Here is a 21,799-nt window from a genome sequence, read left to right on the forward strand (position 1 = left end):
GAGACAGTGAGCTCCGACAGTATTGGGACAGTGAGCTCCGACAGTAAAGGGACAGTGAGCTCCGACAGTAAAGGGACAGTGAGCTCCGACAGTAAAGGGACAGTGAGCTCCGACAGTAAAGGGACAGTGAGCTCCGACAGTAAAGGGACAGTGAGCTCCGACAGTAAAGGGGCAGTGAGCTCCGACAGTAAAGGGACAGTGAGCTCCGACAGTAAAGGGACAGTGAGCTCCGACAGTAAAGGGACAGTGAGCTCCGACAGTTAAGGGACAGTGAGCTCCGACAGTATCGGGACAGTGAGCTCCAACAATATCGGGACAGTGAGCTCCAACAGTAAAGGGACAGTGAGCTCCGACAGTAAAGGGACAGGGAGCTCCGACAGTAAAGGGACAGTGAGCTCCGACAGTAAAGAGACAGTGAGCTCCAACAGTAAAGGGACAGTGAGCTCCAACAGTAAAGGGACAGTGAGCTCCGACAGTAAAGGGACAGTGAGCTCCGACAGTAAAGGGACAGTGAGCTCCGACAGTAAAGGGACAGTGAGCTCCGACAGTAAAGGGACAGGGAGCTCCGACAGTAAAGGGACAGTGAGCTCCGACAGTAAAGGGACAGTGAGCTCCGACAGTAAAGGGACAGGGAGCTCCGACAGTAAAGGGACAGTGAGCTCCGACAGTAAAGGGACAGTGAGCTCCGACAGTAAAGGGACAGTGAGCTCCGACAGTAAAGGGACAGTGAGCTCCAACAGTAAAGGGACAGTGAGCTCCAACAGTATTGGGACAGTGAGCTCCGACAGTATTGGGACAGTGAGCTCCGACAGTAAAGGGACAGGGAGCTCCGACAGTAAAGGGACAGGGAGCTCCGACAGTAAAGGGACAGTGAGCTCCAACAGTAAAAGGACAGTGAGCTCCAACAGTAAAAGGACAGTGAGCTCCAACAGTAAAAGGACAGTGAGCTCCAACAGTAAAAGGACAGTGAGCTCCAACAGTAAAGGGACAGTGAGCTCCAACAGTAAAGGGACAGTGAGCTCCAACAGTAAAGGGACAGTGAGCTCCGACAGTAAAGGGACAGTGAGCTCCGACAGTAAAGGGACAGTGAGCTCCGACAGTAAAGGGACAGTGAGCTCCGACAGTAAAGGGACAGTGAGCTCCGACAGTAAAGGGACAGTGAGCTCCGACAGTAAAGGGACAGTGAGCTCCAATAGTAAAGGGACAGTGAGCTCCGACAGTATTGGGACAGTGAGCTCCGACAGTAAAGGGACAGGGAGCTCCAACAGTAAAGGGACAGTGAGCTCCGACAGTAAAGGGACAGTGAGCTCCAACAGTAAAGGGACAGTGAGCTCCAACAGTAAAGGGACAGTGAGCTCCAACAGTAAAGGGACAGTGAGCTCCAACAGTAAAGGGACAGTGAGCTCCAACAGTAAAGGGACAGTGAGCTCCAACAGTAAAGGGACAGTGAGCTCCAACAGTAAAGGGACAGTGAGCTCCAACAGTAAAGGGACAGGGAGCTCCAACAGTAAAGGGACAGTGAGCTCCGACAGTAAAGGGACAGTGAGCTCCGACAGTAAAGGAACAGTGAGCTCCAACAGTAAAGGGACAGTGAGCTCCAACAGTAAAGGGACAGTGAGCTCCAACAGTAAAGGGACAGTGACAATTGTTGTTATTGTTTTGGCTCTGTACTCCAGCACTTTGGATGTGAAATGAAGGTTAAAGAGCAAACTGTCAGCTTTAATTTGAGACTATTTTCATCCATGTCAGGTGAACCGTTTAGAAATTAAAGCACTTTTTGTACATAGTCCTCCCCATTTTAGGGAACCAAAAGTACTTGGAAAAATTCACAATATGTGTATTAAAGCAGTAAAAAGTATAGTATTTGGTTCCATATTCATAGCACGCAAACAAGAAATCGCACATCCTGTGGCGACACCCATAGTGGTTGGTGATTTTCATGTCACCTGTGCAACTAGAGGCTAAAAAACTACTATAGATCACCTTTAGTCCACACATACAAAGCTCTCCCTCACCCTCTACTTGGCAAATCTGACCATAACTCTAGCCTCATGATTCCTGCTTACAAGCAAAAACTCAAACAGGAAGTATTAGTGACGTGCTCAATACAGAGGTGTTCCGATGAAGTGAATGCTAAGACTGGAATATGTTCCAGGATTCATTCGATATCATTGAGCAGTTTACCACATCAGTCACCGGCTTCATTGAGAAGTGCATCGATGACATCATGCCCACAGTGACCGTACGTACATATCCCAACCAGAAGCCATGGATTACAGGCAATGTCCGCACTGAGCTAAAGGCTAGAGCTGCCATTTTCAAAGAGCTGCTATCCATCAAGCTAACGAAGATGGGGTTTTTTGTCGCACTGCTTTGCTTTATCTTGGCCAGGACGCAGTTGTAAATGAGAACTTGTTCTCAACTGGCCTACCTGGTTAAATAAAAATAAGATAGCTGCTTGGATTTTCTCGATTTGGGACGGCCTCTTCTCATGGAGGCGAATGCTTCCTGCGTTGTAGGAGTTGTGTTTCCTATTTTCCGGGACACTGTGGACCAACCGGATGTTCAATGCAACAACGACCTACTTGCGGAGGACTGTCGATCAGACTGAGCTTTCGACCCTAAGAAAGCAAATCGCAGCGTTCCACAACTTGGAAACCACGGCCACCTACCTTCATCTTCTCCTCCTTCTCCTCCTCCTCCTCCACACCTCAGGCTGAACGTTGTTCTGATATGCTGAGAGTTCCACTGCCCTGTCACCACTCTTTTGACCGACTGGCCAGTGCTTCACAGGGACCTCTCACATTGGCCTCATTTTTTACCAATAGGTGCCCTTCTTTGCGAGGCATTGCTGTCCTAGCTTCAGGAAAAGCTAGTTCAACATTGGGATCCCAGGAAAAATAAGATCTTGGACTGGGCTGAGCAGGAGCTGCCCTCTCATAGGGGTGGGAGACCTGAGGTGGCAGAACGGAGTGCTCGGGTTGGGGTGTAGGATCCCACAATACTAATCTGACTGATAGAGTGAAAAGGAAGTGTGTACAGAACAAAAATATTCCTAAACATGCATCCTGTTTGCAACAAGGCACTAAAGTAATAATGCAAAAAAATGGCTAAGCATTTCATTTTTTGTCCTGAATACAAAGTGTTATTTTTGGTGCAAATCCAATACATTATTGAGTACTCTCCATATTTTCAAGCATAGTGGTGGATGCATCATGTTATGGGTATGCTTGTAATTGTTAAGGAGTGAGGAGTTTTTCAGGATAAAAAATAAGCTGAATAGAGCTAAGAGCTAATCCTAGAGGAAAACCTGGTTCAGTCTGCTTTCCACCAGACACTGGGAGATGAGTTCACCTTTCAGCAGGACAATAACCTAAAACACAAGGCCAAATCTCCACTGGAGAAGAATTCACCTTTCAGCAGGACAATAACCTAAAACACAAGGCCAAATCTCCATGGGAGTTGCATACGAAGAAGAGTGAATGTTCCTGAGTGGCAGAGTTACAGTTCAGACTTAAATCTCCTTGAAAATCTATGGCCCGAACATGTCTAGCAATGATCAACAACCAATTAGACAGAGCTTGGAAATTTTTTGAAAAGAATAAGGGGCAAATGTTGTACAATCCTGGCGTAGAAAGCTCTACCCGGAAAGACTCACCGCTGTAAATCGGCCAAAGGTGATTCTAACCTGTATTGACTCAGGGAGTTGAATACTTATCTAATCAAGATCGTTTTTATTATTCATTCAATCTTAACAAATGTTAGAATTTTTCTTCCACTTTGACATTACAGAATATTTTGTGTAAATCGTTGATAAAAAAATGACAACTAAATCAATTTAAATCCCACTTTGTAACAACAAAATGTGGAAAAAAGTCAAGCGTTGTAAAAACAGTCTGAAGGCAGCGTAGCCTAAGAAACAAGGGTCAAGAAATCAATAACTTGCTAGTAACAGATAACATTCATATAGTGACTATCTCTGAAACGCACTAAGATAACACCCTTCACGAGAGCAATACATGGTTACAACATCTACAGAAAAGACAGGAATGCCAATGGGGGAGGTGTTGCTGTTTATATTCAGAGTCATATTCCTGTACAGCTTAGAGGATCTCATGTCAAATGCTGTTGAAGTAACATGTCTACAGGTTCTCCTGCTTCACCTAAAGCCTTGTGGGAAGTTGCTTTAGAGCACCAAGTGAATATGGGTCATGTGTGTGAAATGTATGTGATATCATTACAGAGGTATATTTTCTGGGTGATTTAAATATTGACTGGCTTTCATTAAGGTGTCCACTCAAGAAAAAACTTCAAACTGTAACCAGTGGCTGCAACCTGGTTCAGGTTATCAGTCAACCTACCAGGGTCGTTACAAACAGCACAGGAGTTATCAGTCAACCTACCAGGGTCGTTACAAACAGTACAGGAGTTATCAGTCAACCTACCAGGGTCGTTACAAACAGCACAGGAGTTATCAGTCAACCTACCAGGGTCGTTACAAACAGTACAGGAGTTATCAGTCAACCTACCAGGGTCGTTACAAACAGTACAGGAGTTATCAGTCAACCTACCAGGGTCGTTACAAACAGTACAGGAGTTATCAGTCAACCTACCAGGGTCGTTACAAACAGCACAGGAGTTATCAGTCAACCTACCAGGGTCGTTACAAACAGTACAGGAGTTATCAGTCAACCTACCAGGGTCGTTACAAAGAGCACAGGAGTTATCAGTCAACCTACCAGGGTCGTTACAAACAGTACAGGAGTTATCAGTCAACCTACCAGGGTTGTTACAAACAGCACAGGAGTTATCAGTCAACCTACCAGGGTCGTTACAAACAGCACAGGAGTTATCAGTCAACCTACCAGGGTCGTTACAAACAGCACAGGAGTTATCAGTCAACCTACCAGGGTCGTTACAAACAGCACAGGAGTTATCAGTCAACCTACCAGGGTCGTTACAAACAGCACAGGAGTTATCAGTCAACCTACCAGGGTCGTTACAAACAGCACAGGAGTTATCAGTCAACCTACCAGGGTCGTTACAAACAGTACAGGAGTTATCAGTCAACCTACCAGGGTCGTTACAAACAGCACAGTCAACCTACCAGGGTCGTTACAAACAGTACAGGAGTTATCAGTCAACCTACCAGGGTCGTTACAAACAGTACAGGAGTTATCAGTCAACCTACCAGGGTCGTTACAAAGAGCACAGGAGTTATCAGTCAACCTACCAGGGTCGTTACAAAGAGCACAGGAGTTATCAGTCAACCTACCAGGGTCGTTACAAAGAGCACAGGAGTTATCAGTCAACCTACCAGGGTCGTTACAAAGAGCACAGGAGTTATCAGTCAACCTACCAGGGTCGTTACAAACAGCACAGGAGTTATCAGTCAACCTACCAGGGTAGTTACAAACAGCACAGGAGTTATCAGTCAACCTACCAGGGTCGTTACAAACAGCACAGTCAACCTACCAGGGTCGTTACAAAGAGCACAGGAGTTATCAGTCAACCTACCAGGGTCGTTACAAACAGCACAGGAGTTATCAGTCAACCTACCAGGGTAGTTACAAACAGCACAGGAGTTATCAGTCAACCTACCAGGGTCGTTACAAACAGCACAGTCAACCTACCAGGGTCGTTACAAAGAGCACAGGAGTTATCAGTCAACCTACCAGGGTCGTTACAAACAGCACAGGAGTTATCAGTCAACCTACCAGGGTAGTTACAAACAGCACAGGAGTTATCAGTCAACCTACCAGGGTCGTTACAAACAGCACAGTCAACCTACCAGGGTCGTTACAAAGAGCACAGGAGTTATCAGTCAACCTACCAGGGTAGTTACAAACAGTACAGGAGTTATCAGTCAACCTACCAGGGTCGTTACAAAGAGCACAGGAGTTATCAGTCAACCTACCAGGGTCGTTACAAACAGCACAGGAGTTATCAGTCAACCTACCAGGGTAGTTACAAACAGCACAGGAGTTATCAGTCAACCTACCAGGGTCGTTACAAACAGCACAGGAATGAAATCATCAACATGTATTGATCACATCTTTACTAACGCTGCAGACATCTGCTCTAAAGCATCATTCATTCATTCATGCAATTGTAAATGAGAACATGTTCTCAATTTGCCTACCTGGTTAAATAAAGGTTAAATAAATAAAATAAAATAAAAAAATTCATATCCATTGGATGTAATGATTATAATATAGTCTAGGGAAACCAACGTTCCAAAGGCTGGGCCTAATATAGTGTATAAGAGGTCAGGCTGGGCCTAATATAGTGTATAAGAGGTCAGGCTGGGCCTAATATAGTGTATAAGAGGTCAGGCTGGGCCTAATATAGTGTATAAGAGGTCAGGCTGGGCCTAATATAGTGTATAAGAGGTCAGGCTGGGCCTAATATAGTGTATAAGAGGTCAGGCTGGGCCTAATATAGTGTATAAGAGGTCAGGCTGGGCCTAATATAGTGTATAAGAGGTCAGGCTGGGCCTAATATAGTGTATAAGAGGTCAGGCTGGGCCTAATATAGTGTATAAGAGGTCAGGCTGGGCCTAATATAGTGTATAAGAGGTCAGGCTGGGCCTAATATAGTGTATAAGAGGTCAGGCTGGGCCTAATATAGTGTATAAGAGGTCAGGCTGGGCCTAATATAGTGTATAAGAGGTCAGGCTGGGCCTAATATAGTGTATAAGAGGTCAGGCTGGGCCTAATATAGTGTATAAGAGGTCAGGCTGGGCCTAATATAGTGTATAAGAGGTCAGGCTGGGCCTAATATAGTGTATAAGAGGTCAGGCTGGGCCTAATATAGTGTATAAGAGGTCAGGCTGGGCCTAATATAGTGTATAAGAGGTCAGGCTGGGCCTAATATAGTGTATAAGAGGTCAGGCTGGGCCTAATATAGTGTATAAGAGGTCAGGCTGGGCCTAATATAGTGTATAAGAGGTCAGGCTGGGCCTAATATAGTGTATAAGAGGTCAGGCTGGGCCTAATATAGTGTATAAGAGGTCAGGCTGGGCCTAATATAGTGTATAAGAGGTCAGGCTGGGCCTAATATAGTGTATAAGAGGTCAGGCTGGGCCTAATATAGTGTATAAGAGGTCAGGCTGGGCCTAATATAGTGTATAAGAGGTCAGGCTGGGCCTAATATAGTGTATAAGAGGTCAGGCTGGGCCTAATATAGTGTATAAGAGGTCAGGCTGGGCCTAATATAGTGTATAAGAGGTCAGGCTGGGCCTAATATAGTGTATAAGAGGTCAGGCTGGGCCTAATATAGTGTATAAGAGGTCAGGCTGGGCCTAATATAGTGTATAAGAGGTCAGGCTGGGCTAATATAGTGTATAAGAGGTCATACAGTAAGTTTTATAATGATTGATATGTTGATGATGTAAAGAATATTTGCTGGTCTGTGGTGTGTAATGGGACATAACCAGCAATTAAAGCATTTAAGAAATTGCTTATTCCAGGTACTAATAAGCATTAACACATTACTATAAAAACTTAAATCCATAAAAATGGTATGGTTGAGAGGGATGAGGCAAAAGGAACGGCAAATAAGTCTGGCTGCATTGCCAATTGGCTGCGATTGCCGGCTTTCGGACAAAAAAGTAAATGAAAAGCCGATAAATAAAACGGTTGCACAAGTCTGGTTCATCCTTGGGAGCAATTTACGAACGCCTGAAGGTACCACGTTCATCTGTACAAAGAATAGTACGCAAGTATAAACACCATGGGACCACGCAGCCATCATACCGCTCAGGAAGGAGTTCTGTCTCCTAGACATGAACGTACTTTGGTGCGAAAAGTGCAAATCAATCCTAGAACAACAGCCCATCACTGAGCACTATCACCACCCTGTGAAGTTCATCAAGCTCATCACTGAGCACTATCACCACCCTGTGAAGTTCATCAAGCTCATCACTGAGCACTATCACCACCCTGTGAAGTTCATCAAGCTCATCACTGAGCACTATCACCACCCTGTGAAGTTCATCAAGCTCATCACTGAGCACTATCACCACCCTGTGAAGTTCATCAAGCTCATCACTGAGCACTATCACCACCCTGTGAAGTTCATCAAGCTCATCACTGAGCACTATCACCACCCTGTGAAGTTCATCAGTTATTTCATCTGTAGCCTAATAAACTGCATGGTTTCCCGATTCGTAGTGGGAGAACCACACAACATATCATCGCCTGACTCCAAGTTACCTTCGATATGATGATTATTATATCAATATTTGCACATAAAGGCTTTTCCACCGTCATTTTTCACATACTTAATTTTACTGACTCAAAAAAGATCCCACCATGTCGAATGAACAAATGATCACAGCTTTCGTGATTTTTTTTTATTTATACGATACAACTTTACTCGCAAGAAAACTAGACACGTGGTTACGGTCCCAATACTTCTGGATCCCCCCCCCTCCACTCATCCTCCCCTCTCATCCTCCCCTCCTCTGGTTGGCGTGGTTACGGTTAGGGGGAGGAGGGAGACCCACACTGTCCCCTCTCCCTCACTGTATACGGAGAGAAACAGTGAAATCAACCCAGATGCTGAAAAGACATTATGAAGTTCTGAAGATCAGAGAACGAGACCCATGTTGACCCGCTGACACAGTAGGTGATCAATTCAAATATATTTCTCCCTTCCTCACCATAAAAGCTCAAGCCAGGGGTGTACTGGACACGCTGCTATATCCCCGTATTGCCTTCTTGCCCTCGAAAAATAGGTTTTTAACCTGTTGGGGATGACCCCCCTTTTTCTCAATTTCCGCCTGAAAACATACCCTAATCTAACTGCTTGCAGCTCAGGCCTAGAAGGAAGGATATGCATATTCTTGGTATCATTTGAAAGGAAACATTCTGAAGTTTGTGTAAATGTGAATTGAATGTAGGAGAATATAACACAATAGATCTGGTAGAAGAAAATACAAGGAAATCAACAGACGTTTTTTGTTCTTTTACTGATGTTGCATCTTTAAAAATCAACAAGAAAGGCCAAACATTCAGTTATGATACTGGGGATCATTTCAAATGAGAACATAGGTAGGCAACAGTATTTTACCAAAATTTCAGATGGATACATTCAGGAATGAGTGAGGTACATGCCATTGAGCATGAGGTCAACCAGGTGTCCCTCACAAGTTTCCCAAATGTACCCAAGTGGCCGAATTGGTACAATGATACAATGATACAAAACCTATATACAAAATACAAAACAATTATTGTAACATACCCCCAAAAATATATATTTGAAAAATTCAAGGAAAAAAATGAATATTTAAAAAAAAAAAAATAACAACAAGGGGAACTATTTACACTTCAAATGTTCAATCATGTGAAGACTCTGTCCTCTACACAATGTTGCGCTCCCGATGCCATATCCCATAGCAGTTTCTCTCTGGTGTGAAACAGAGGGTCACAGCACAGGTGGTGCAGGTGACAGGGGACTTCTTGTGGCACAGGGCACAACGAAGCCGCCCTACTGTGCCCCTTTTCCCCCGAGGCACATCCCTGCCTGCAATGATGAAATCCAGCATGTGCGTGCCGCTGGTTGGAGCAGAAGGGACAGAGGTAGAGGGGACAGAAGGTGCTACAGTGTTCTTGCTGTAGTTAGCAAGCTCCTGGATGAGCTGCTCCCTGAAGGCTAGCTGTGAGATGGGGGGCTGTCCACAGTTCTTGGCCATTTCCTTCTGGAGGATGAAGGAATTCACCACAGCAATGTCAATGAAATGATAGAATAGTGTTTTGTACCACTTCATGGTTTTATGAAGGACGTTATAATATCCTATCAGTGCATCGGATAGGTCTACACCCCCCATGCTCTTGTTGTAATCCCTCACAGCATCTGGAATGGGGACATTTCTGGCAGTCCAAGCGCCTGTAGGACCTTTCAAACGGCGAACAACGTGATCCCCACCGAACGACTTGTGAATAGTGGAACACATCACCACTTCGCGAGTGTCCATCCACTTCACAAACAGCAGGCCATCTTCACGGATCCATCTCATGGTACCCCGCTCAGCCCGCTTAGGCATGTCATTTACCCTGGTTTTTGGAAAACCCACTCGGTTGGTCCGAATGGTGCCACAGGCCCACATCTCCAGCTTCCTCAGGTCTGTGAACAGGGTAGGGCTTGTGTAGAAGTTGTCTACAAATAGTTTGTAGCCCTTCCCCAGCAGCTGGAAATCTAATAACTGCATCACAGAATCATAACTGAGTCCCTTACCGCTCGCACAAGTGTTCTTCCCCTCATAGACAAAAAAATTGCACGTGTATGCACACGCAGAATCGGCCAAAACAAACAGCTTGTAACCCCATTTTGTGGGTTTGTTGCGCATGTACTGTTTTAGGCCAATTCTGGCCTTTGAGGCTACCATTCTCTCATCTATGGAAAGGTTCTGGGCGGGCTGAAAATATGTCTTGCATGCCTCAACGATATCGTGGTAGAGAGGTTTGATCTTGCAGAGCTTATCAAACCCTGCTGTGCCTCGTTTCGCCTCGTTGTCCTTATCAACCTCTGGGTCACTAATGTGAAGTGCCCGCGAAATTGTCAGAAACCTAGTACAAGACATGACCGTTGAGGGGAAAGGCAGTTGATAGAGTGGTGCAGTTTTCCAGTAGTGTTTGAGGTTCTTCAGCTTCACCACCCCCATGTAAATGACCATGGACAGGTAGCAAAACAGTTCTGAAATGGAAATGTCCTTCCATTTATCCTGCTTCTTTGCCCCATATCTATTAGTGTTCATCACCAGGGTATCAAGAACTGCCGAGGTGAAGAACAACTGGAAAAGTTGCATGGGGGTGTATTTGGAAGTCAGGTCCAATTGAGGGCCTACTGGGCGTTTTGGGCGGAAAAGTGGAGTTGGTGGGGCCACATCCTCCTCAAGAACAGTGTGCCAACGGTCCTCCTCCGCTCTGGCAGGTTCCACGCTGGACGGTTCCACGCTGCCCTTCCTCCGCTTCCTTGACGCCGGCTTACCACCCCTTGATGGCCGGGCGGGAGTAGGTGTGGTGCCGGATACAGCAGGGGTCCAGCTGGATGGACCAGCTTCAGTGGGGGATTTGCAGCTTGGCTCCCAATCAGAATCGCTGCGACTGTGAAATAAAGACAGACACCTATTAGAAATGCACAATGTGTGACCATGGTGAGCTTATGGCTACTGCAGTATGTGTGTGTGTAAATAGCACCTATTAGAAATACACAATGTGTGACCATGGTGAGCTTATGGCTACTGCAGTATGTGTGTGTGTAAATAGCACCTATTAGAAATACACAATGTGTGACCATGGTGAGCTTATGGCTACTGCAGTATGTGTGTGTGTAAATAGCACCTATTAGAAATACACAATGTGTGACCATGGTGAGCTTATGGCTACTGCAGTATGTGTGTGTGTAAATAGCACCTATTAGAAATACACAATGTGTGACCATGGTGAGCTTATGGCTACTGCAGTATGTGTGTGTGTAAATAGCACCTATTAGAAATACACAATGTGTGACCATGGTGAGCTTATGGCTACTGCAGTATGTGTGTGTGTAAATAGCACCTATTAGAAATACACAATGTGTGACCATGGTGAGCTTATGGCTACTGCAGTATGTGTGTGTGTAAATAGCACCTATTAGAAATACACAATGTGTGACCATGGTGAGCTTATGGCTACTGCAGTATGTGTGTGTGTAAATAGCACCTATTAGAAATACACAATGTGTGACCATGGTGAGCTTATAGCTACTGCAGTATGTGTGTGTGTAAATAGCACCTATTAGAAATACACAATGTGTGACCATGGTGAGCTTATGGCTACTGCAGTATGTGTGTGTGTAAATAGCACCTATTAGAAATACACAATGTGTGACCATGGTGAGCTTATGGCTACTGCAGTATGTGTGTGTGTAAATAGCACCTATTAGAAATACACAATGTGTGACCATGGTGAGCTTATAGCTACTGCAGTATGTGTGTGTGTAAATAGCACCTATTAGAAATACACAATGTGTGACCATGGTGAGCTTATGGCTACTGCAGTATGTGTGTGTGTAAATAGCACCTATTAGAAATACACAATGTGCCTTTATTTCATGCCCTAGTCATATTTTTATATAAGGCAAATAAAATACAAATATATCAAACAACTCAAATGAATTATATATGATATTACTAATTCCAAACAACGTTACTCACCGATCCAAAACTGGGTCTTCACCGTGTAGAAACATGTCTTCGAATTCAGAATCAACGGATTCAACCTCGCTGGAATCAATTAGATGCTCATTTTCACTTTCACGGTCAATTTCACTAATTATATCTTGCACATCTGTGTACTTCGTCTTGGTCGTTGATTTGGCTGATTTATTTGCCATGATTGATCCTTGAAAATGCTCCAAAACAAACTTTCGCGGCGCGTAAAACGGTGAGCTCCTTACTTTCTGATTTTCAATGGGGAATAGCTGCGAACACGCATGGCTTTACAAAGATGCCTATTATTTCCGGGTAGAACCATTTGATATCCCTATTTACCTCTGCTCATTGGCTATCTATCCAGCTAGATTTCAAAAAGATCAGTGGTCATTGGACCGAGATACAGTCAATCAAAGACGAACAGGCCAATCGATTGGCGCGTAATGACGTAGCTGGTAGGTGTGTTCAGATCGAATTTCTTCGGTCAATATGTCCCGGAAAAAGAACCACGAAGTTTGGTTGTATTACTAACAAACAGAGGATTCTAATGAAACCGAACTTGACTTGATAAACGTCCCTTTAGAGTGAGTAATTACAATGAATGTTACGTCCAAAGTTGATGGACGCTGAATTTTCCACACAAGCCGTTCACAAAATGTTTCGTTTTAGGCTATAAAAATGGATTATATCGATCAAAAAGCCACTTGATTGTTTCGTCGTGACCTTTAGGATTGCCAAAAGAAGAAAATTTCCTAAGGTAATTGATGCTTTGCATTGCTATTTATGACTTTTGTGACTAATGTACTTTGTTGTAACTGTACCTAATGTGTTGTTTACTGATCGATAATCGCTTTTGTAGTGAAGCTTTTCGAAATCGGACATATTGGCAAGATTAACAAGAGGTATAGATTTGATATTGTGTATAACACTTCTGATTTAATTAAAGCTAAATATTTATAATTATGACATTCCGCCATTTTTTTTTTTTTTCTTGTCAAACGTCCCGCTAGCGCCACGCTGATCCTAGACAGGTTAACCTCCATTTTTATTTATTTTTTATTTAACTAGGCAAGTCAGTTAAGAACAAATTCTTATTTACAATGACGGCCTAGGAACAGTGGGTTAAACTACCTTGTTCAGGGGAAGAACGACAGATTTGTACCTTGTCAGCTCGAGGATTCGATCTTCCAACCTTTCGGTTACAAATCCAATGCTCTAACCACTAGGCTACCTACCGCCCCAATGGGTTTTAACTGGTTAAATAAAGGTTACATTTTTAAAAAATTAAGAAAATCTGGTATTTCGGACAAATGCCAGTTGGGCGGGAATTCTCTTTTCTTCCTATGGGGTATTGTTTATTTTAGCACAATTCTAATGATCTGGATAATAAATGGGCCTCAAGGAAGAAAATGCTCCAGTGTGGTAGAAATGCCAGAGCATTGGTCTTTTGACCATCCCATGTAAATGGCTCTGATCACGACTCCTGACACCAGTAGAGTTTAGACTTCTCTCTTTCAGAGTGCATTAGCTACTATAGGTCACTGTTACCTGCTGTATGATGTTGGTGACACTCTGCCAGTGGGCCAGCTTGATGTTGTCCCCTCCATCCACCAGACCCTGGTAGCCCTGAGAGAAAAACAGCAATCACATTGTTCAATCAGATCAATACGGGTCATGATGGAGCAGAACATCCTATTGTCATATTACTGACAATGTCAGTTGAAGGAAACAAAGAAAGCCTTGGACATGTAAGACCCGGGCTGACTCACTGCGAGACCCGGGCTGACTCACTGCGAGACCCGGGCTGACTCACTGCGAGACCCGGGCTGACTCACTGCGAGACCCGGGCTGACTCACTGCGAGACCCGGGCTGACTCACTGCGAGACCCGGGCTGACTCACTGCGAGACCCGGGCTGACTCACTGCGAGACCCGGGCTGACTCACTGCGAGACCCGGGCTGACTCACTGCGAGACCCGGGCTGACTCACTGCGAGACCCGGGCTGACTCACTGCGAGACCCGGGCTGACTCACTGCGAGACCCGGGCTGACTCACTGCGAGACCCGGGCTGACTCACTTCGAGACACGGGCTGACTCACTTCAAGACACGGGCTGACTCACTTCAAGACACGGGCTGACTCACTTCAAGACACGGGCTAACTCACTTCAAGACACGGGCTAACTCACTTCAAGACACAGGCTAACTCACTTCAAGACACAGGCTAACTCACTTCAAGACACAGGCTAACTCACTTCAAGACACAGGCTAACTCACTTCAAGACACAGGCTAACTCACTTCAAGACACAGGCTAACTCACTTCAAGACACAGGCTAACTCACTTCAAGACACAGGCTAACTCACTTCAAGACACAGGCTAACTCACTTCAAGACACAGGCTAACTCACTTCAAGACACAGGCTAACTCACTTCAAGACACAGGCTAACTCACTTCAAGACACAGGCTAACTCACTTCAAGACACAGGCTAACTCACTTCAAGACACAGGCTAACTCACTTCAAGACACAGGCTAACTCACTTCAAGACCCAGGCTAACTCACTTCAAGACCCAGGCTAACTCACTTCAAGACCCAGGCTAACTCACTTCAAGACCCAGGCTAACTCACTTCAAGACCCAGGCTAACTCACTTCAAGACCCAGGCTAACTCACTTCAAGACCCAGGCTAACTCACTTCAAGACCCAGGCTAACTCACTTCAAGACCCAGGCTAACTCACTTCAAGACCCAGGCTAACTCACTTCAAGACCCAGGCTAACTCACTTCAAGACCCAGGCTAACTCACTTCAAGACCCAGGCTAACTCACTTCAAGACCCAGGCTAACTCACTGCAAGACACAGGGTAATGAACAATATGTTTTGAAACTGGTGTGAGGTAGACGGCGTATGGATAATAGTACCTCATATACGAGATACATCTTGGCTCCAACAAATATCCCCATCCGGGTCACAGCGCGGACAGCTGCATTCATTCCTGGATATCAGAGGGTCAGATTACAAACTGCAATAAAAAAATACATCTGTCATACTATAGATATCTTTGATCATATATTGTTTAATATTGGGGTGGCAGGTAGCCTAGTGGTCAGAGCGTCGGGCTAGTAATGAGGCCATGCTCATAAAAAATGTCTATACTCGTCATTTAAAAAAGAATATTGTATTAACATTTTATTTAACTACGCAAGTCAGTAAAGAACAAATTCTTATTTACAATGACATTGTCAGTGCAGCTTTTGAGTCAACATGTTGAAATGTAAGTTACTGGAATCTGGCTAACTGTGAGGTCAATAACTCTGAATTACATCTGGCTTACTGTGAGGTCAATAACTCTGAATTACATCTGGCTTACTGTGAGGTTAATAACTCTGAATTACATTTGGCTTACTGTGAGGTTAACTTCTTCTGGCTGCAAGGGAAAGTGTTGAGTAGCCAGTGAAATCGTGCCCATTTAAAACGGCCTCCTACTCAATTCTTGCTCGTACAATATGGATATTATTATTAATATTGGATAGAAAACTCTCTAGTTTCTAAAACCGTTGGAATTATTTCTCTGAGTGAAACAGAATTCATTTGGCAGCACTTTCCCTGACCAGGAAGTGAAATGTCAGAAATATGTGTTCTGTTCAACTTGATGCCTATATATGGTCATGACACTTAGGAGTCTACTTACACTCCATACGCCTTCCTCTTGGTGTCAAGAGGATGTGAGAGAAGAAATGTTGTGTTCATCTTGGTCTGGGGTGGAATAAAAGCTATTTCTTTGACGTGACCGTCCACTTCCGGTACTCTGAAACGCGCGACAAGGAAGTGCCATTGCCTTCTGTTTTGCTGCCGTAATAGACGACAACTATCCCCGGCTCTGAATTTTTTTGATACATGTGAACATATCATCGTAATGTATGTTTTTTCAATATAGTTTAATCAGATTATTGAAATTTTTTCGGGAGTTTTGCCGTGTTCCGTCATCTGACTGTGTTTACGTCGGAGAGATTTGTGCCACTCGGCTAGTGCCAATGCTAAGTGAAGAGGGAAATTTGCCATTCTGAATCCAAACAACGACTCATCTGGACAGAGGACACCTTGTTCAACATTCTGATGAAAGATCAGCAAAAGTAAGACCCAAATTATGATGTTATTTCATATATCTGTCGTGCATGTGAATTGGTCGTGGGCGCCCAAGTGTATTTGGCTATTGTGGCTACGCAAATATAGCGCTACATTTTGTTTTCGCTGTAAAACATTTAATAAATCGGAAATATTGTTTGGAATCACAAGATGCCTGTCTTTCAATTGCTGTACACTGTGTATTTTTCAGAAATGTTTTATGATGAGTATTTAGTTATTTGGCGTTCGTGTCTGTAAATATTATGGCTGCTTTCGGTGCAATTTCTGATTGTAGCTGAAATGTAAACTATGATTTATACCTGAAATATGCACATTTTTCGAACAAAACATATGCTATACAATAAATATGTTATCAGACTGTCATCTGATGAATTTGTTTCTTGGTTAGTGGCTATTTATATCTTTATTTGGTCGAATTTGTGATAGCACCTGATGGAGTAAGAAACTGATGGAGTAAGAAAAGTGGTGTTTTTTGCTAACGTGGTTAGCTAATAGAATTACATATTTTGTCTTCCCTGTAAAACATTTTAAAAATCGGACATGTTGGCTTGATTCACAAGATGTGTACCTTTCATATGCTGTATTGGACTTGTTAATGTGTGAAAGTTAAATATTAAAAAAAATATTTTGAATTTCGCGCCCTGCACTTCAGCTGGATGTTGTCATAAGTCTACCGGTGTCGGGCTGCACCCCTAACAGGTTTTAATAACTCTGAATTACATCTGGCTTACTGTGAGGTTAATAACTCTGAATTACATCTGGCTTACTGTGAGGTCAATAACTCTGAATTACTGTGAGGTCAATAACTCTGAATTACATCTGGCTTACTGTGAGGTCAATAACTCTGAATTACATCTGGCTTACTGTGAGGTCAATAACTCTGAATTACATCTGGCTTACTGTGAGGTCAATAACTCTGAATTACATCTGGCTTACTGTGAGGTCAATAACTCTGAATTACATCTGGCTTACTGTGAGGTCAATAACTCTGAATTACATCTGGGTTACTGTGAGGTCAATAACTCTGAATTACATCTGGCTTACTGTGAGGTCAATAACTCTGAATTACATCTGGCTTACTGTGAGGTCAATAACTCTGAATTACATCTGGCTTACTGTGAGGGCAATAACTCTGAATTACTGTGAGATCAATAACTCTGAATTACATCATCATGTGCTAACAAAATGTCCTATAGTAATAGCAAGCTAACCAAGTTTACCTCAGTCCTTCTCATCTTTGCACTCTCGCCCTCAGGGAATGAGCAGTCGCCACACGCGCTCCCAAATATCATTTCTTTGTATGAATCAAAAATGATTCTGGAAAACCATGTTGACTGCTTCCTAAAGTGCTACCGTTTACAGAAATGCTGGTTTTAGGCAGCATTAAATAGGCAGGGCAGTCCGGGGCTCATGTTTGGAATATTGCAGTGTGTAATGCAGTATAGCATAGTTTGTTTTACACCATCCCAGCAGGGCAGAATACTCGGAGCTGAAACAAAATAATTCGGGCCTAAAACCCCGAAAGCCCGGGTCTGGTGACGTCAATGACTAGCTAATGTGAAAGTGGAAAAAATAGAACAAAATATAGCTAGCTCTCTCTTGCTCTCTCTCTCTGCTGCTTCTCCTTGTTAAAAACTGTTCAACTATTATCTCTCTCTCTCTCTTTGAGTCAACTACTACATGTTATATACACTGCAGTGCTAGCTACCTGTAGTTTATGCTATCAGTACTAGATTCATTCTGTGGTCTTTTGATTGGGTGGACCACATGTCAGTTCATGCTGCAAGAAATCTGATAGGTTGGAGGACGTCCTCCGGAAGTTGTTATAATTACTGTGTAAGTCTATGGAAGGGGTTGAGAAACATGAGCCTACTAGGTTTTGTATTGAAGTCAATGTACCCAGAGGAGGACGGAAAATAGCTGTCCTCCGGGCTAAAGAGAGTGCTGTTTAGGCTACTGTAGACCTTCACCGCAAAACAGTTATTTATTGACATTAACATATTTAGTATAGTTTTATCTAAAAAGGCTAACTTTAAGTTTACACTAATTCACGAAGGCAACCTGCCTAAATGACTACAGACCCGTAGCGCTCACATCCGTAGCCATGAAGTGCTTTGAAAGGCTAGTAATCAACACCATCATCCCAGAAACCCCAGACCCACTCTAATTCGCATACCGCCCCAACAGATCCACAGATGATGCAATCTCTATTGCTCTCCACACTGCCCTTTCCCACCTGGACAAAAGGATAACCTCTGTGAGAATGCTGTTCATTGACTACAACTCAGCGTTCAACACCATAGAGCCCTCAAAGCTCATCACTAAGCTAAGGACCCTGGGACTAAACACCTCCCTCTGCAACTGGATCCTGGACTTCCTGACGGGCCGCCACCAGTTGGTGAGGGTTGGTAGCAGGACATCTGCCACGCTGATCCTCAACACGGGGGCCCCTCAGGGGTGCGTGCTAAGTCCCCTCCTGTACTCCCTGTTCACTCATGACAGCACGGCCAGGCACGACTTCAACACCATCATTAAGTTTGCAGACGACACAACAGTGGTAGGCCTGATCACCGACAACGACGAGACAGCCTATAGGGGGGAGGTCAGAGACCTGGCCGGGTGGTGCCAGAATAACAGCCTCTCCCTCAATGTGACCAAGACAAGGGAGATGATTGTGGACTACAGGAAAAGAGGACTGAGCACGCCCCCATTCTCATCAACGAGGCTGTAGTGGAGCAGGTCGAGAGCTTCAAGGTCCTTGGTGTCCACATCACCAACAAACTAGAATGGTCCAAACACACCAAGACAGTCGTGAAGAGGGCACAACAAAGCCTATTCCCCCTCAGGAAACTAAAAAGATTTGTCATGGGTCCTCAGATCTTCAAAAGGTTCTACAGCTGCAACATCAAGAGCATCCTGACTGGTTGCATCACTGCCTGGTACGGGAACTGCTCGGCCTCCGACCGCAAGATACTACAGAGGGTAGTGCGTACGGCCCAGTACATCACTGGGGCCAAGCTTCCAGGACCTCTACACCAGGCGGTGTCAGAGGAAGGCCCTAAAAATTGTCAAAGACTCCAGCCACCCTAGTCATAGACAGTTCTCTCTACTACCGCATGGCAAGCGGTACCGGAGCGCCAAGTCTAGGACAAAAAGGCTTCTCAACAGCTTTTACCCTCAAGCCATAAGACTCATGAACAGGTAATCAAATGGCTAACCGGGCTATCTGCATTGTGTCCAGCCACCCACCAAACCCTCTTTATACGCTACTGCTACTCTCTGTTAATCATATATGCATAGTCACTTTAACCATACCTACATGTACATACTACCTCAATAAGCCTGACTAACTGGTGTCTGTATATAGCCTCCCTACTGTATTTAGCCTCCCTACTGTATATATGCATATATAGCCTCCCTACTGTCATTTTTCAATCTCTTTTTTAATGTTTATTTTTATTTCTTTACTTATCTATTGTTCACTTAATGCCTTTTTTAACTGAAATTACATTGTTGGTTAGAGCCTGTTAGTAAGCATTTCACTGTAAGGTCTGTTGTATTCGGTGCATGTGACTAATAAACTTTGATTTGAATTGTATGACATTCACTGAGTAGGGTTAGGATGGTCCTCCACTGTCTAGTTGTGTAGAAGGCTGAGTCTGCAACCTTCACGATCCCTGATGAAACATGCAAAGGGCTGCAATAAATGGCTCCTCCTCTCTTCTACCTGATATCCTGCACGTATGACGCAATACACCCCCACTGACCTATATGCGCTAATAGGGGTGCGCGTGTCTAACTCGCCCACTTTTCACAGCATTATATTGGTTCTAAATAAGAAATCCGACAATCCGGCGTACAGAGTGATCTCAATCAAGCGCACCTTCAGTGTTAGTAGCGCTTCCACAAACATTTTGCAAACTGATTCTATTAAAACCATCGACGGAAGAGGACACAAAACCAGGATATTACGACTTTTACAACATTATAAATTGAACGAGTCATATCTGCCAAAATGCACGAAAACACATTTATTGGATAATATTGTCAAGCCCCCGTTCTTGCCGTTTAGCTGTCAAAACCCCAGGGTAACAACTCGCGTAAAATAAAAGTAGTTTAAAATCATGAACAAAGTGAAATAACTAGCAGTTAACAAATGACCGACGACCTGTAGGGATTGCGCAACTACCACAACGTAGCCCTAGTTGATAAATAGCTAGACAGATGTTTGTCCGTTTCCCTACTCATCCGGTACCTTGTGCATCTCCACCACTTGTCAACAAGGCGATAGCTTTCCCAGCGCCCGTCATCTTCAGTCTCTCTAAATCCGTCATGGCAGCGGTGGAATACGGATCAACCACGACTGGAGAAATGATGTCTAATAATAGTTATTCTCGTTAAAATACAAGTTACGAGTTCATGCAGCCAGTGCTGTGGGTGACTTTCCTTGTGTTGGTTGACCGCCTCTTGAAATAACTCCGCCCCAATAAGATTGCACAATAAGGGAAGGTGTGGTCGTTTTCATGATAGCCTCCTCCTCATTTTCCTTCTTCTTCTGCGATCAGGTTTAACGGTGGTTGGCATCCAATACATGATGCATTACCGCCACTTACTAGACTGGAGTATAACTCCTTTACACTTTGCTTGAAAATAAAAATGAATAAATCGACAAATACCCCACCATCTAACCCTACACTCATTACCAACCCACCACCCTACTCCACTATTTAAATACCCTACCATCTAACCCTACACTCATTACCAACCCCCCACCCTACTCCACTATGTAAATACCCTACCATCTACCATCTAACCCTACACTCATTAACAACCCCCCACCCTACTCCACTATTTAAATACCCTACCATCTAACCCTACACTCATTAACAACCCCCCACCCTACTCCACTATTTAAATACCCTACCATCTACCATCTAACCCTACACTCATTAACAACCCCCCACCCTACTCCACTATTTAAATACCCTACCATCTACCATCTACCCCTACACTCATTAACAACCCACCACCCTACTCCACTATTTAAATACCCTACCATCTACCATCTAACCCTACACTCATTAACAACCAACCACCCTACTCCACTATTTAAATACCCTACCATCTAACCTACACTCATTAACAACCCCCCACCCTACTCCACTATTTAAATACCCTACCATCTACCATCTAACCCTACACTCACTATAAACCCACCACCCTACTCCACTATTTAAATACCCTACCATCTACCATCTAACCCTACACTCACTATAAACCCACCACCCTACTCCACTATTTAAATACCCTACCATCTACCATCTAACCCTACACTCATTAACAACCCCCCACCCTACTCCACTATTTAAATACCCTACCATCTACCATCTAACCCTACACTCATTAACAACCCCCCACCCTACTCCACTATTTAAATACCCTACCATCTAACCCTACACT

The 21,799-nt window shown here is 44.1% G+C and overlaps 1 protein-coding gene across 1 annotated transcript in view; it reads right to left on the reverse strand.

Annotated features, from left to right (window-relative positions):
- Positions 1-20,831, reverse strand: part of pfkla (phosphofructokinase, liver a) — a 66,299-nt gene extending 45,468 nt beyond the window's left edge. The window contains exons 1-3 of the mRNA XM_055871957.1: positions 20,595-20,831; positions 15,115-15,188; positions 13,745-13,822 (exon numbers count right to left, since the gene is read on the reverse strand). Of these exons, the coding sequence (XP_055727932.1) occupies positions 13,745-13,822; positions 15,115-15,188; positions 20,595-20,673 (231 nt within the window). The 5' untranslated portion in view covers positions 20,674-20,831. The remainder of the gene's footprint in view (positions 1-13,744; positions 13,823-15,114; positions 15,189-20,594) is intronic.
- Positions 20,832-21,799: the final 968 nt, after the last annotated feature.

The sequence above is a fragment of the Salvelinus fontinalis genome, chromosome 19, assembly GCF_029448725.1.
Source record: "Salvelinus fontinalis isolate EN_2023a chromosome 19, ASM2944872v1, whole genome shotgun sequence".
NCBI lineage: Eukaryota > Metazoa > Chordata > Actinopteri > Salmoniformes > Salmonidae > Salvelinus > Salvelinus fontinalis.